Source organism: Tachyglossus aculeatus, chromosome 1 (assembly GCF_015852505.1).
Source record: "Tachyglossus aculeatus isolate mTacAcu1 chromosome 1, mTacAcu1.pri, whole genome shotgun sequence".
NCBI lineage: Eukaryota > Metazoa > Chordata > Mammalia > Monotremata > Tachyglossidae > Tachyglossus > Tachyglossus aculeatus.
This window is the reverse complement of record NC_052066.1, coordinates 140,233,267-140,247,256: the sequence shown is the minus strand read 5'-3', so window position 1 is coordinate 140,247,256 and position 13,990 is coordinate 140,233,267. Positions and strand designations below refer to the sequence as shown.

The 13,990-nt window shown below is 43.9% G+C and overlaps 1 protein-coding gene across 5 annotated transcripts in view; it reads right to left on the bottom strand.

Annotated features, from left to right (window-relative positions):
• RDH13 (retinol dehydrogenase 13) overlaps positions 1–5,643 on the bottom strand; it is a 49,311-nt gene extending 43,668 nt beyond the window's left edge. For 4 of the 5 annotated variants that reach the window (XR_005452317.1, XM_038751670.1, XM_038751680.1 and 1 more), the window contains exon 1: positions 5,539–5,643. Coding sequence is in view for 3 of the 5 variants with exons in the window: in XM_038751670.1 (XP_038607598.1) it covers positions 5,539–5,603 (65 nt within the window). In the remaining 2 variants the exon portion in view is untranslated. The remainder of the gene's footprint in view (positions 1–5,538) is intronic. The other variant, XM_038751698.1, reaches the window with a different exon arrangement.
• Positions 5,644–13,990: the final 8,347 nt, after the last annotated feature.

The following is a 13,990-nucleotide window of genomic DNA, read 5'->3' as shown; positions in this document are numbered from 1 at the left end:
ACCCAACCCTGAATTCTGCAGCTCAAGCAGTAGGCGTCTACAAGGACACCCCCTGATTGCCCAACCTCATCTTGGACGATTCAGGACTTTGGAAACGACCAACATTTTGCACTGACTCAGAGGCAAAGTAACACAGCCTTGTCACAAAGCATAGCCCTTTTTTGTTGCTGTTTTTTCCTTTTAGTATTTAATGATTGATGGTTAAGCGCTCACTATGTGCAAGGCACCGCACTAAGCTCCGGGATAGATACAAGTTAATCAGGTTGGATACAGTCCCTTCTCCCACACCGGGCTCACGGTTTTAATCCCCATTGTACAGCTGAGGTAACTGAAGAGCGGAGAAATGGCTCGCCCAAGGACGCTCAGCAGACAAGCGGTGGAGCCAGGATTAGAACCCAGGTCCTCTGCTTCGCAGGTTGTGCTGTTTCAATCAATCAATCGTATTTATTGAGCGCTTACTGTGTGCAGAGCACCGGACTAAGTGCTTGGGAAGTGCAAGTTGGCAACATATAGAGACGGTCCCTACCCAACGGCGGGCTCACAGTCTAGAAGGGGGAGACAGAGAACAAAACCAAACACATTAACAAAATAAAATAAATAGAATAGATATGTACAAGTAAAATAAATAGAGTAATAAATAGGTACAAACATATATACATATATACAGGTGGTCTTTCCACAAGACCACGCTGTTTCTCCTTTCATTGAGAAGCAGTGTGGCTCAGTGGAAAAGTGCACGGGCTTTGGAGTCGGAGGTCATGGGTTCAAATCCCGGCTCCGCCAGTTGTCAGCTGGGTGACTTTGGGCAAGTCACCTAGCTTCTCTGGGCCTCAGTGACCTCATCTGTAAAATGGGGGTTAAGACTGTGAGCCCCCTGTGGGACAACCTGATCACCTTGTAACCTCCCCAGCGCTTAGAACAGTGCTCTGCACATAGTAAGCGCTTAATAAATGCCATTATTATTTTATTATTATTTCACTGGTTCATTCATTCATTCAACTGTATTTATTGAGCGCTTACTGTGTGCAGAGCACTGGACTAAGCGCTTGGAAAGTACAATTCAGCAACAAATAGAGGCCATCCCTACCCAACAACGGGCTCACGGTCTAGAAGGGGAGAGGCAGAGAAGAAAACAAAGCACAACAAGTAGATAGGCATCAATAGCATCAATATGAATAAATAGGAATTATACATATATACACGTCATTATTAAAATAAATGGAATAATGAATATGTACATATATACACAAGTGCTGTCCCCTTCCTTCCTCTCCCCCTCGTCCCCCTCTCCATCCCCCCATCTTACCTCCTTCCCTTCCCCACAGCACCTGTATATATGTATATATGTTTGTACATACTTATTGCTCTATTTATTTATTTATTTTACTTGTACATATCTATTCTATTTTATTTTGTTAGTATGTTTGGTTTTGTTCTCTGTCTCCCCCTTTTAGACTGTGAGCCCACTGTTGGGTAGGGACTGTCTCTATATGTTGCCAATTTGTACTTCCCAAGCACGTAGTCCAGTGCTCTGCACATAGTAAGCGCTCAATAAATACGATTGATGACTGATGATGATGATGAAGTGCTGTGTTTGACTTTAGGAGCCCGGGGCTTGGAGAGGCCTGGCTACCAGCACAGACTGCACCAAAACCACCTAGGAGAGAAGAGGACCTCTTCTATTCCTAAAATAGAATTAACATAAGGACATCGTATAAAGCTGCCTCATAAATTGGCCACGGGCCCACCCATCTTGCAGTCCCGAAACCAAGGACTTAGCAATAAAGACATCCCCACTCGGGTGAAAATTATTTTTAAAGTATTGCTTCACGGATTTACTTTTTTTTTTTTCCAAGAAAGATGACCACAGCGGTCTGGATTTAAAGAGAAGGTGGATGCCTCAATGCGAGATAAAAGAAAATCAGTGTTTTTGCAACCCCTGCCTCGTGCGAATAAAGGGAACGGCTGATTGATTGCTCTGCAGAAAAGAATGAACTTTATTCTTCGGAATATGGTCCTTTTTGCTCCTGTCCGTGGCTTTGTAAAATCTTAAACCATTTTTATTTTTAATAATCGGGGCGTGTGTCATGCCCTTACTACTGCCAAGCGCTTAGAGCGGTGCTTTGAACACAGTAGGTGCTCAATAAATACGACTGAATGAACGAATGCCAATCACTGTGTTAGGTTCTGAGCTAGATACAAGATAATCAGGTTGGACACAGTCTCTGTTCCACACGGGTCTCGGAGTCTAAGCAGGAGGGGAAACAGGTATTTAACCCCCATTTTACAGATGAGGAAACTGAGGCCAAGGTGCCCAAGGTCACACAGCAAGGAAGTGATGGAGCCCGAATTAGAACCCAGGTCCTCTCACTCCCAAGCCCATGCTCTTTCCGCTACTTCCAATGTTTTTTGGGCTTGGAGATATCTAGAGATACTTGACGGAAGCATATTTCAATCAATCAATCAATCAATCAATCAATCGTATTTATTGAGCGCATACTATGTGCAGAGCACTGTACTAAGCACTTGGGAAGTACAAATTGGCAACACATAGAGACAGTCCCTACCCAACAGTGGGCTCACAGTCTAAAAGTGTTTGCCTATTTTTCTTAATACCGAAGGCAGGAAACGTTCAAGCCACTGTAAATCGCCACTGGTTGCTCCCCGTCTGCCTCAGAAAGTACAAGGATGATCTCCTTTAAATAATAATAATAATAATGATGGTATTTGTGAAGCGCTTACTATGTACAAAGCCCTGTTCTAAGCGCTGGGGAGGTTCCAAGGTGATCAGGTTGTCCCACGGGGGGGCTCACGGTTTTCATCCCCATTTTACAGATGAGGTAACTGAGGCACATCATCATCATCAATCGTATTTATTGAGCGCTTACTGTGTGCAGAGCACTGTACTAAGCGCTTGGGAAGTACAAATTGACAACATATAGAGACGGTCCCTACCCAACAGGGGGCTCACAGTCTAAAAGGGGGAGACAAAACCAAACATACTAACAAAATAAAATAAATAGAATAGATATGTACAAGTAAAATAAAGAGTAATATATATGTACAAAGATATATACATATATACAGGTGCTGTGGGGAAGGGAAGGAGGTAAGATGGGGGGATGGAGAGGGGGACGATGGGGAGAGGAAGGAAGGGGCTCAGTCTGGGAAGGCCTCCTGGAGGAGGTGAGCTCTCAGTAGGGCCTTGAAGGGAGGAAGAGAGCTAGCTTGGCAAAGTGACTTGCCCAGAGTCACAAAGCTGACAGTTGGCGGAGCCGGGATTCAAACCCACGACCTCCGGCTTCACTTGGATTTCTGGGGAACAAACCTCATCGATAAATACGATTGATTGATTGATAGATGTTCGGCAAATATGAAACCCTGGAGCGCTGCCGGCAGGAGAGCAATTACTCTTCTAGACGAGAATCCCGGACCGCCGTGATCCCTGTCTCACACGCCCGTAACTTTGGCATCCATTCAATTCCTTCAATCGTACTTATTGAGTGCTTACTGTGTGCACAACACTGTACGTAGCGTTTGGGAGCGTACAACAAGATAACAGAGACATTCCCGGCCCACAGTGAGCTTACCGTCTAGAGGGGAGACAGACATAGTATAAATAGTATCCTCTAGACTCTAAGCCCGTTGTGGGCAGGAATGGTCTCTATCAGCTGCCAAACTGTCCTTTCCAAGGGCTCAGTCCAGCGCTCTGCACACAGTACGCGCTCAATAAATACGACTGAATGCACGAATGAATCCTCGACTCATCTCTCTCATCCAATCGCACTGGGCCAGGCACTGTACTAAGCACCCAAGTGGATTTTAAAAAGTGGTATTTGTTAAGCACTTCCTATCCAATCGCACTTATAATAAATAATAATAAATAATATATATAAATAAGTAAACAAATAATGACCGCATTTGTTAATCAATCAATCGTATTTATTGAGCGCTTACTGTGTGCAGAGCACTGTACTGAGTGCTTCGGAAGTCCAAGTTGGCAACATATAGAGACGGTCCCTACCCGACAGTGGGCTCAAAGTCGAGAAGCTCTTCCTACGCGCCAAGCACTGTTCCAAGCGCTTATTCGGTGGCGCCAAATCCAGTCGACCGACGTTGGCATCGTCGGTCCAAACTACCACGCTGCTCAATCCATCGATGGTACTTACTGAGCACTTTCTGTGTGCAGAGCACTGTACCGGGCATTTGGGAGAGTATCCAGCAACAGAGGAGACACGTTCCCTGCCCACGCTGAGCTTACAGCTTCTAGACCGTGAACCCGCTGTTAGGTAGGGACCGTCTCTATATGTTCGTTCGTTCATTCATTCGTATTTATTCATTCATTCATTCAATCGTATTTATTGAGCGCTTACTGTGTGCAGAGCACTGGACTAAGCGCTTGGGAAGTCCCAAGTTGGCAACATAGAGAGACGGTCCCTACCCAACAGCGGGCTCATGGTCTAGAGGGGGGAGACAGACAACAAAACAACACATATTAACAAAATAAAATATACAGAATAAATATGTACGAGTAAAATAAAGAAATAAATATAGTAATTCGTTCATTCATATTTATTGAGCGCTTACTGTATGCAGAGCACTGTACTAAGCGCTTGGGAAGTCCAAGTTGGCAACATTGAGAAGCAGCTCGTTCATTCAATTGTATTTATTGAGCGCTTACTGTGTGCAGGGCACTGTACTAAGCGCTTGGGAAGTCCAAGTTGGCAACACTGAGAAGCAGCTCATTCATTCAATTGTATTTATTGAGTGCTTACTGTGTGCAGAGCACTGGACTAAGCGCTTGGGAAGTCCAAGTCGGCAACATATAGAGACGGTCCCTACCCAGTAACAGGCTCACAGTCTAGAAGGGGGAGACAGGCAACAAAACAAAACATGTAAACAGATGTCAAAAATCATCGGAATAAACAGAATTAAAGCTATATGCACAGTCATTCATTCATTCGATCGTATTTATTGAGCGCTTACCGTGTGCAGAGCACTGACTGTACTAAGTGCTTGAGGAGTACAAGTTGCCAACTTGTACTTCCCAAGCGCTTCGTACAGTGCTCTGCACACAGTAAGCACTCAATAAATACGATTGATTGATTGATATACATATACACACACACGTATATGTGTGCATATATGTGTGTGTGCATATATATATATATCAATCAATCATACTTGAGTGCTTACTGTGTGCAACTGTATATGTAGTATATCAATTGTATATGTATATACAATCAATATGTATGTATATATATATATGTATTGGTTAAGCACTTACTATGTGCCAAGCCCTGTTCTAAACGCTGGGGTAGATACAAGGTGATGAGGTTGTCCCACGTGGGGCTCACAGCCCTCATCCCCATTTGCCAGATGAGGGAACTGAGGCCCAGGGCAGTGAAGTGACTTGCCCAAAGTCACCCAGCTGACAAGTGGCGGGGTCGGGATTCGAACCCACGACCTCTGGCTCCAAAGCCCGTGCTCTTTCCATTGATTCACCGTGCTTCTATACCCAGAAAACGGGCTACTCACTTCAGTAAGACGGCTCCTCCCACAAAGGTGCCCAGGACAGAAAGGGGCACCAAGTAGGCCTTCATGGCGCCAGCCCGCGGCCGCAGAGCATGCTGGGCCTGCGAGGCGCCTGCTCCGGGCGGGGTCACGTGGCCATGGCGCGCGCGCGCGCGCACACCCCCCCCCCCCCCCCCCCCCACACACACACACACACACACACACCCTCCCGCGTGCTCGTCCCCGCGCGGCTGACGGCCATCCCCCTGGGGCTTCTGGGAAATGTAGTCCGGCCCGCCTCCCCTTGGGGGCTGCTGGGAAATGTAGTCCGGCCCGCCGCCCATGGGGGCTGTAGGGAGGGATGAAGAACGGTTCTTTTTTTTTCTTTCTTTTCCTTTCTTTCTTTCTTTCTTTCTTTCTTTCTTTCTCTCTCTCTCTCTCTCTCTCTCTCTCTCTTCCTTCCTTCCTTATTTCTTTCTTTCTCTTTCTTTCTTTCTTTCTTTCTTTCTTTCTCTTTCTTCCTTCCTTCCTTCCTTATTTATTTCTTTCTCTTTCTTTCTTTCTTCTTTCTTTCTTTCTTTCTTTCTCTTTCTTTCTCTCTCTTTCTTTCTTCCTTCCTTTCTTTCTCTCTCTCTCTCTCCCTCCCTTCCTTCCTTTCTTTTTTCTTCCTTCCTTCCTCTTTCTTTCTTTCTTCTTCCTTCCTTATTTCTTTCTTTCTCTTTCTTCTTTCTTTCTTTCTTTCCTTCCTTTCTTTCTTTCTCTTTCTTTCTCTCTCTTTCTTTCTTTCTTCCTTCCTTTCTTTCTCTCTCTCTCTCTCTCCCTTCCTTCCTTCCTTTTTTTCTTCCTTTCTTTCTTTCTTTCTTTCTCTTTCTTCCTTCCTTCCTTCCTTATTTCTTTCTTTCTCTTTCTTTCTTCTTTCTTTTCTTTCTTTCTTTCTTTCTCTTTCTTTCTCTCTCTTTCTTTCTTTCTTCCTTCCTTTCTTTCTCTCTCTCTCTCTCACTCCCTTCCTTCCTTTCTTTTTTCTTCCTTCCTTCCTTCCTCTTTCTTTCTTTCTTCCTTCCTTCCTTCCTTATTTCTTTCTTTCTCTTTCTTCTTTCTTTCTTTCTTTCCTTTCTTTCTTTCTCTCTCTTTCTTTCTTTCTTCCTTCCTTTCTTTCTCTCTCTCTCTCTCCCTCCCTTCCTTCCTTCCTTTTTTTCTTCCTTCCTTCCTTCCTTCCTTCCTTTCCCTCTCTCTCTCTCGCTCTCTCTCTCTCTCTTTCCTTCCTTCTTTCTTTCTTTCCTTCCTTCTTTCCTTCTTTCCTTTCTTTCTTTCCTTTCTTCCCTTTCTTTCTTTCCTTTCTTTCCTTTCTTTCTTTCTTTCTTTCTTTCTTTCTTTCTTTCTTTCTTTCTCTCTCTTTCTCTCTCTCTTTCTCTTTCTCTTTCTTTCTTTCTGTCTTTATCTCTCTCTTTCTCTCTCTCTCTTTCTCTTTCTTTCTCTCTTTTTCTCTTTCTTTCTCTCTCTCTCTCTCTCTCTCTCTCACTTTCTCACTTTCTCTCTTTCTCTTTCTCAAAGAGAGATGTCAGTTCTTCTAGACTGTGAGCCCACTGTTGGGTAGGGACCATCTCTATATCTTAATAATAATAATAATAATGGCATTTGTTAAGCGCTTACTATGTGCAAAGCACTGTTCGAAGCGCTGGGGGATACAACGGATATGTTGGATATGTTGCCAACTTGTACTTCCCAAGCGCTTAGTACAGTGCTCTGCACACAGTAAGTGCTCAATAAATACGACTGAATCAATGAATGTCAAGTTTATGAGAAACTTGGCCTTGGAAGGCAATACCTTTGAGAGTTTATGAAAAAGACAAATTCAGGCTCTAGTTGGACCAAAGAAAATATTCATTCAGTCAATTGTATTTATTGAGCGCTTACTGTGGGCAGAGCACTGGACTAAGCACTTGGGAAGTACAAGTCGGCAACATATAGAGACGGTCCTTACCCAACAGCAGGCTCACAGTCTAGAAGCACATCACATCATTTTGTTAATCTAACAAAATAAATAGAATAGTAAATATGTACAAGTAAAATAAATACCTTTTCATCTGGTGTGCAAAAGCTGTCCAACATCACAATAATTACTAGCAACACCTTCACGGTGTGTTCAAAGAGAAGCAGCGTGGCTCAGTGGAATGAGCCCGGGCTTTGGAGTCAGAGGTTATGGGTTCAAATCCCGGCTCCGCCACTTGTCAGCTGGGTGACTTTGGGCAAGTCACTTCACTTCTCTGGGCCTCAGTTCCCTCATCTGGAAAATGGGGATGAAGACCGTGAGCCCCACGGGGGACAACCTGATCACCTTGTAACCTCCCCAGCGCTTCTAGACTGTGAGCCCACTGTTGGGTAGGGACCGTCTTTATATGTTGCCAACTTGTACTTCCCAAGCGCTTAGTACAGTGCTCTGCATACAGTAAGCGCTCAATAAATGTGTTTGATTGATTGATTAGAACAGGGCTTTGCACATAGTAAGCGCTTAATAAATGCCACAGCCTTCTAGACTGTGAGCCCGTTGTTGGGTAGGGACTGTCTCTATATGTTGCCAACTTGTACTTCCCAAGTGCTTAGTACAGTGCTCTGCACACAGTAAGTGCTCAATAAATACGATTGATTGATTGATTGATTAGAACAGGGCTTTGCACATAGTAAGCGCTTAATAAATGCCACAGCCTTCTAGACTGTGAGCCCGTTGTTGGGTAGGGACCCTCTCTATATGTTGCCAACTTGTACTTCCCAAGCGCTTAGTGCAGTGTTCTGCACACAGTAAGCACTCAATAAATACGATTGACTGAATGAATATTTTCTTTGGTCCAACTAGAGCCTGAATTTTTCATAAACTGTCAAAGGTATGCTCAAAGGTGTGCTCTGCACACAGTAAGTGCTCAATAAATGCGATTGATTGATTGATTCATTGATTATTATTATGTTGTGAACATTAAACCACTCTCAAAACGTCCCTGGATGTTGCACACGGCTTTCTCACGGATATTCCCCACTCTGAGGCTATTTTCCCTATAATAGGAATTAAGGATGAATTAAGAATTATATGCTCTCAGGCACACAATGGAGTCGGGGTCGGAATAAAGGCTCATTCCCGTGTATATTCCCTGGCACGCACCCTTGGAGAGGAACCCCTGATAAATACGGTTGCCGATAGATCTCACAAGAAAAGTCCTGCGGCTTCGTAGCGTGGCACGTTGTGACAGATATTACAGCCCATCGTCATCGTCGTTATCCATTCCTGTATACATGTATATACGTTTGTACATATTTATTACTCTATTTATTTATTTATTTATTTTACTTGTACATATTCATTCATTCAATCGTCTTTATTGAGCGCTTACTGTGTGCAGAGCACTGTACTAAGTGCTTGGGAAGTACAAGTTGGCAACATTGAGAAGCAGCGTGGCTCATTCATTCATTCAATCCTATTTATTGAGCGCTTACTGTGTGCAGAGCACTGGACTAAGAGCTTGGGAAGTACAAGTTGGCAACATAGAGAGACGCATATCTATTCTATTCATTTTATTTTGTTAGTATGTTTGGTTTTGTTCTCTGTCTCCCCCTTTTAGACTGTGAGCCCACTGTTGGGTAGGGACTGTCTCTATATGTTGCCAACTTGTACTTCCCAAGCGCTTAGTACAGTGCTCTGCACACAGTAAGCGCTCAATAAATACGATTGATTGATTGATTCCTATGGTATTCTTTGACCAGGCAGAAGCAGCGTGGCCTGGAGGAATTAAAAACAGAAGCCCGGGTGTTAGGAGACTCCACCCTTGCCTGCCGGGTGACCTTGAGCAAGTCGGTCGTGCCTCAGTTTTCACATTCATTCATTCAAAGCGCTCAGTCCAGTGCTCTGCACCCAATCAGCGCTCAATAAATACTATTGAATGAATGAATTCAATCGCATTTATTGATCGCTGTGTGCTAAGTGCTTGGGAAGGACACGTTGGCAACATCTAGAGACAGTCCCGACCCGACAGCGGGCTCACAGTCTAGAAGGGGGAGACAGACAACAAAACCAAACATATTAACAAAATAAATGGAATAAATACGTACAAATTAAATAGAGTAATCTGTAAAATGGAGATTTAAATACCTGTTCCCCTTGGCCCTTACTTTGCGAGCCCCATGTGAGGAAGGGACGGTGTCTTCTAGACTGTGAGCCCGTGGTTAGGTAGGGACCGTCTCTATATGTTGCCAATGTGTACGTCCCATGCGCTTAGTCCAGTGCTCTGCGCACAGTAAGCGCTCAATAAACACTATTGAATGAATGAATTCAATCGCATTTATTGATCGCTGACTGTGTGCTAAGGGCTTGGGAAGGACACGTTGGCAACATCTAGAGACGGTCCCGACCCGACAGCGGGCTCACAGTCTAGAAGGGGGAGACAGAGAACAAAACCAAACGTATTAACAAAATAAATGGAATAAATATGTACAAATAAAATAAATGAATCAATAGAGTAATCTGTAAAATGGAGATTTAAATACCTGTTCCCCTTGGCCCTTACTTTGCGAGCCCCATGTGAGAAAGGGACGGTGTCTCCTAGACTGTGAGCCCGTTGTTAGGTAGGGACTGTATATGTTGCCAATTTGTACGTCCCAAGCGCTTAGTCCAGTGCTCTGCGCACGGTAAGCGCTCAATAAACACTATTGAATGAATGAATTCAATCGCATTTATTGATCGCTGACTGTGTGCTAAGCGCTTGGGAAGGACACGTTGGCAACATCTAGAGACGGTCCCGACCCGACAGCGGGCTTACAGTCTAGAAGGGGGAGACAGACAACAAAACCAAACGTATTAACAAAATAAATAGAATAAATATGTACAAATTAAATGAATCAATAATCTGTAAAATGGAGATTTAAATACCTGTTCCCTTTGGCCCTTACTCTGCGAGCCCCATGTGAGAAAGGGACGGTGTCTTCTAGACTACGAGACCGTTGTTAGGTAGGGACCGTCTCTATATGTTGCCGATTTGTACGTCCCAAGCACTCAGTCCAGTGCTCTGCGCACAGTAAGCGCTCAATAAATCATCAATCGTATTTATTGAATACAAATAAATACAATCAAATGAATGAATCTCATCAGATTGACTGACCCGAAGCACAGACCATTGGCTTTTCTGCTAGACCGTTCTCCACCTGTAAAACGATGTCCCCCTTGACCCGACTGAGGGAAGGAGGGACTTAAATTTCTAATTTTTCTTTCTTTTTCTGCGAGCCCGGCGCTTGAGTCTGGGAGCAATCTGACTTCACGTCGGCTGCTTCGGGCCTCGATTCCCTCATCTGTCAAATAATAATATAATAATAATGAGGGTACTTGTTAAGCGCTTACTATGTGCAAAGCACTAAATGGAAGCCTGTGAATGCCACGTGGGAAAAGGGCTGTGTCCAAGCTGATTAGTTTGTAATAAATGCGATTGAATGAATGAATGAATTACTATATTTATTTCTTTATTTTACTCGTACATATATATTCTATTTACTTTATTTTGTTAATATGTGTTGTTTTGTTGTCTGTCTCCCCCCTCCAGACTGTGAGCCCGCTGTTGGGTAGGGACCATCTCTCTATGCTGCCAACTTGTACTTCCCAAGCGCTTAGTACAGTGCTCTGCACACAGTAAGCGCTCAATAAATGCGACTGAATGAATGAATGATGATAATAATAGTAATAATGATAATGATGGTATTTGTTAAGCGCTGACTTTGTGCAAAGCACTGTTCTAAATGGAAGCCTGTGAATGCCACGTGGGAAAAGGGCTGTGTCCAACCTGATTAGCTTGCAATAAATACGATTGAATGAGTGAATTACTATATTTATTTCTTTATTTTACTCGTACATATTTATTCTATTTATTTTATTTTGTTAATATGTGTTGTTTTGTTGTCTGTCTCCCCCCTCTAGACTGTGAGCCCGCTGTTGGGTAGGGACCATCTCTCTATGCTGCCAACTTGTACTTCCCAAGCGCTTAGTACAGTGCTCTGCACACAGTAAGCGCTCAATAAATACGATTGAATGAATGATGATAATAATAGTAATAATGATAATGATGGTATTTGTTAAGCGCTGACTTTGTGCAAAGCACTGTTCTAAATGGAAGCCTGTGAATGCCACGTGGGAAAAGGGCTGTGTCCAACCTGATTAGCTTGTAATAAATATGATTGAATGAATGAATTAATCAATCAATCAATCAATCGTATTTATTGAGCGCTTACTATGTGCAGAGCACTGTACTAAGCGCTTGGGAAGTACAAATTGGCATCACATAGAGACAGTCCCTACCCAACAGTGGGCTCACAGTCTAAAAGGGGGAGACAGAGAACAGAACCAAACATACCAACAAAATAAAATAAGTAGGATAGAAATGTACGAGTAAAATAAATAAATAAATAAATAGAGTAATAAATATTACTCTAATATTACTCTATTTAATAATTACTCTAATATTACTCTAATTACTATATTTATTTCTTTATTTTACTCGTACATTCATTCAGTCGTATTTATTGAGCGCTTACTGTGTACAGAGCACTGTACTAAGCGCTTGGGCAGTACAAGTTGGCAACATAGAGCGACGGTCCCTACCCAACAGTGGGCTCACAGTCTAGAGGGGGGAGACAGACAACAAAACAACACATATTAACAAAATAAAATAAATAGAATAAATATGTACGTGTAAAATAAATATAGTAATTCATTCATTCAATCATATTTATTGAGTGCTTACTGTGTACAGGTGCTGTGGGGAAAGGAAGGAGGTCTCTCCCCCAGGGCTTAGAACAGTGCTTGACACACAGTAAGTGCTTACCAAATACCATCGTCATCATTATTATTAATAACTAATGCTATTTTTTTAAAAAAACCAACAGCATCCTTTCTGTGAGGAGTGTGATCTGCTCCCTGAGGACCTCCTTCCCCTCCCCACAGCACCTAGATATATGTATGTACAGATTTATTACTCTATTTATTTTACTTGTCCATATTTACTATTCTATTTATTTTCTTAATGATGTGCACCTAACTTTACTTCTATTTGTTCTGATGACTTGACACCTGTCCACATGTTTGGTTTTGTTGTCTGTCTCCCCCTTCTAGCCTGTGAGCCCAATGTTGGGTAGGGACCGTCTCTATATATTGCCAAATTGCCCTTCCCAAGCGCTTAGTACAGTGCTTTGCACACAGTAAGCGCTCAATAAATACAATTGAATGGATGAATGATTGGCCCTGCGGGCCTGGGGCGCATGCGCGAGGAGCGGCCGTTAGACGCGCCCCTGGCCGTTTCGCGCGCATGCGCCCGGCCGTTAAACGCTCTTCTCGACGTCGTCGCGCGCCCTTCCCGCCTCCAGGGGGCGCGCACGCGCGCGGCCGTTAGACGCGCTCCTGGCCGTCGTCGCGCGCCCTTCCTGCCTCCAGGGGGCGCGCGCCTCGGGAACCCAAATCCTCCCCGTGGCCCCGCCCCTCGGGCGCCCCCCAGCGAGCGGGTTGGGAGCGGCGCTGCCTCCCCCTGGCCCCGCCCCCTGACGTCACTCCCGCTCCGGCCCGGGCCTCCGCGGAGCATGCGCGGTGCAAACCCAGTCATTCATTCATTCAATCGTATTTATTGAGCGCTTACTGTGTGCAGAGCACTGTACTGAGCGCTTGGGCAGTCCATCCATCATCATCAATCGTACTTATTGAGCGCTTACTGTGTGCAGAGCGCTGTACTAAGCGCTTGGGAAGTCCATCCATCATCATCAATCGTATTTATTGAGTGCTTACTGTGTGCAGAGCGCTGTACTAAGCGCTTGGGAAGTCCAAGTTGGCAACATAGATGTTCCCTACCCAACAGCGGGCTCACGGTCTAGAAGGGGGAGACAGACAACAAAACAACACATATTAACAAAATAAAATAAATAGAATAAATATCTACGAGGAAATATGGTAGCTCCATCAATTGTCAGCTGGGTGACTTTGGGCAAGTCACTTCAATCAATCAATCGTATTTATTGAGCGCTTACTGTGTGCAGAGCACTGTACTAAGCGCTTGGGAAGTACAAGTTGGCAACATATAGAGACAGTCCCTACCCAACAGTGGACTCACGGTCTAAAAGTAATATATTCGGTATATATATATATAGTGGCATTTGTTAAGCGCCTACTATGTGCAAAGCACTGTTCTAAGCACGTCACTTCTCTGGGCCTCAGTTACCTTGTCTGTAAAATGGGGATTAAGACTGTGAGCCTCCCGGGGGACAACCTGATTACCTTGTGACCTCCCCAGTGCTTAGAACAGTGCTTTGCACATAGTAAGCGCTTAATAAATGCCATCATTATTATTATTTATTATTATTATGGTAATTCATTCATTCATTCAACCGTATTTATTGAGCCCTTACTGTGTGCAGAGCACTGTACTAAGTGCTTGGGAAGTACAAGTTGGCAACATTGAGAAGC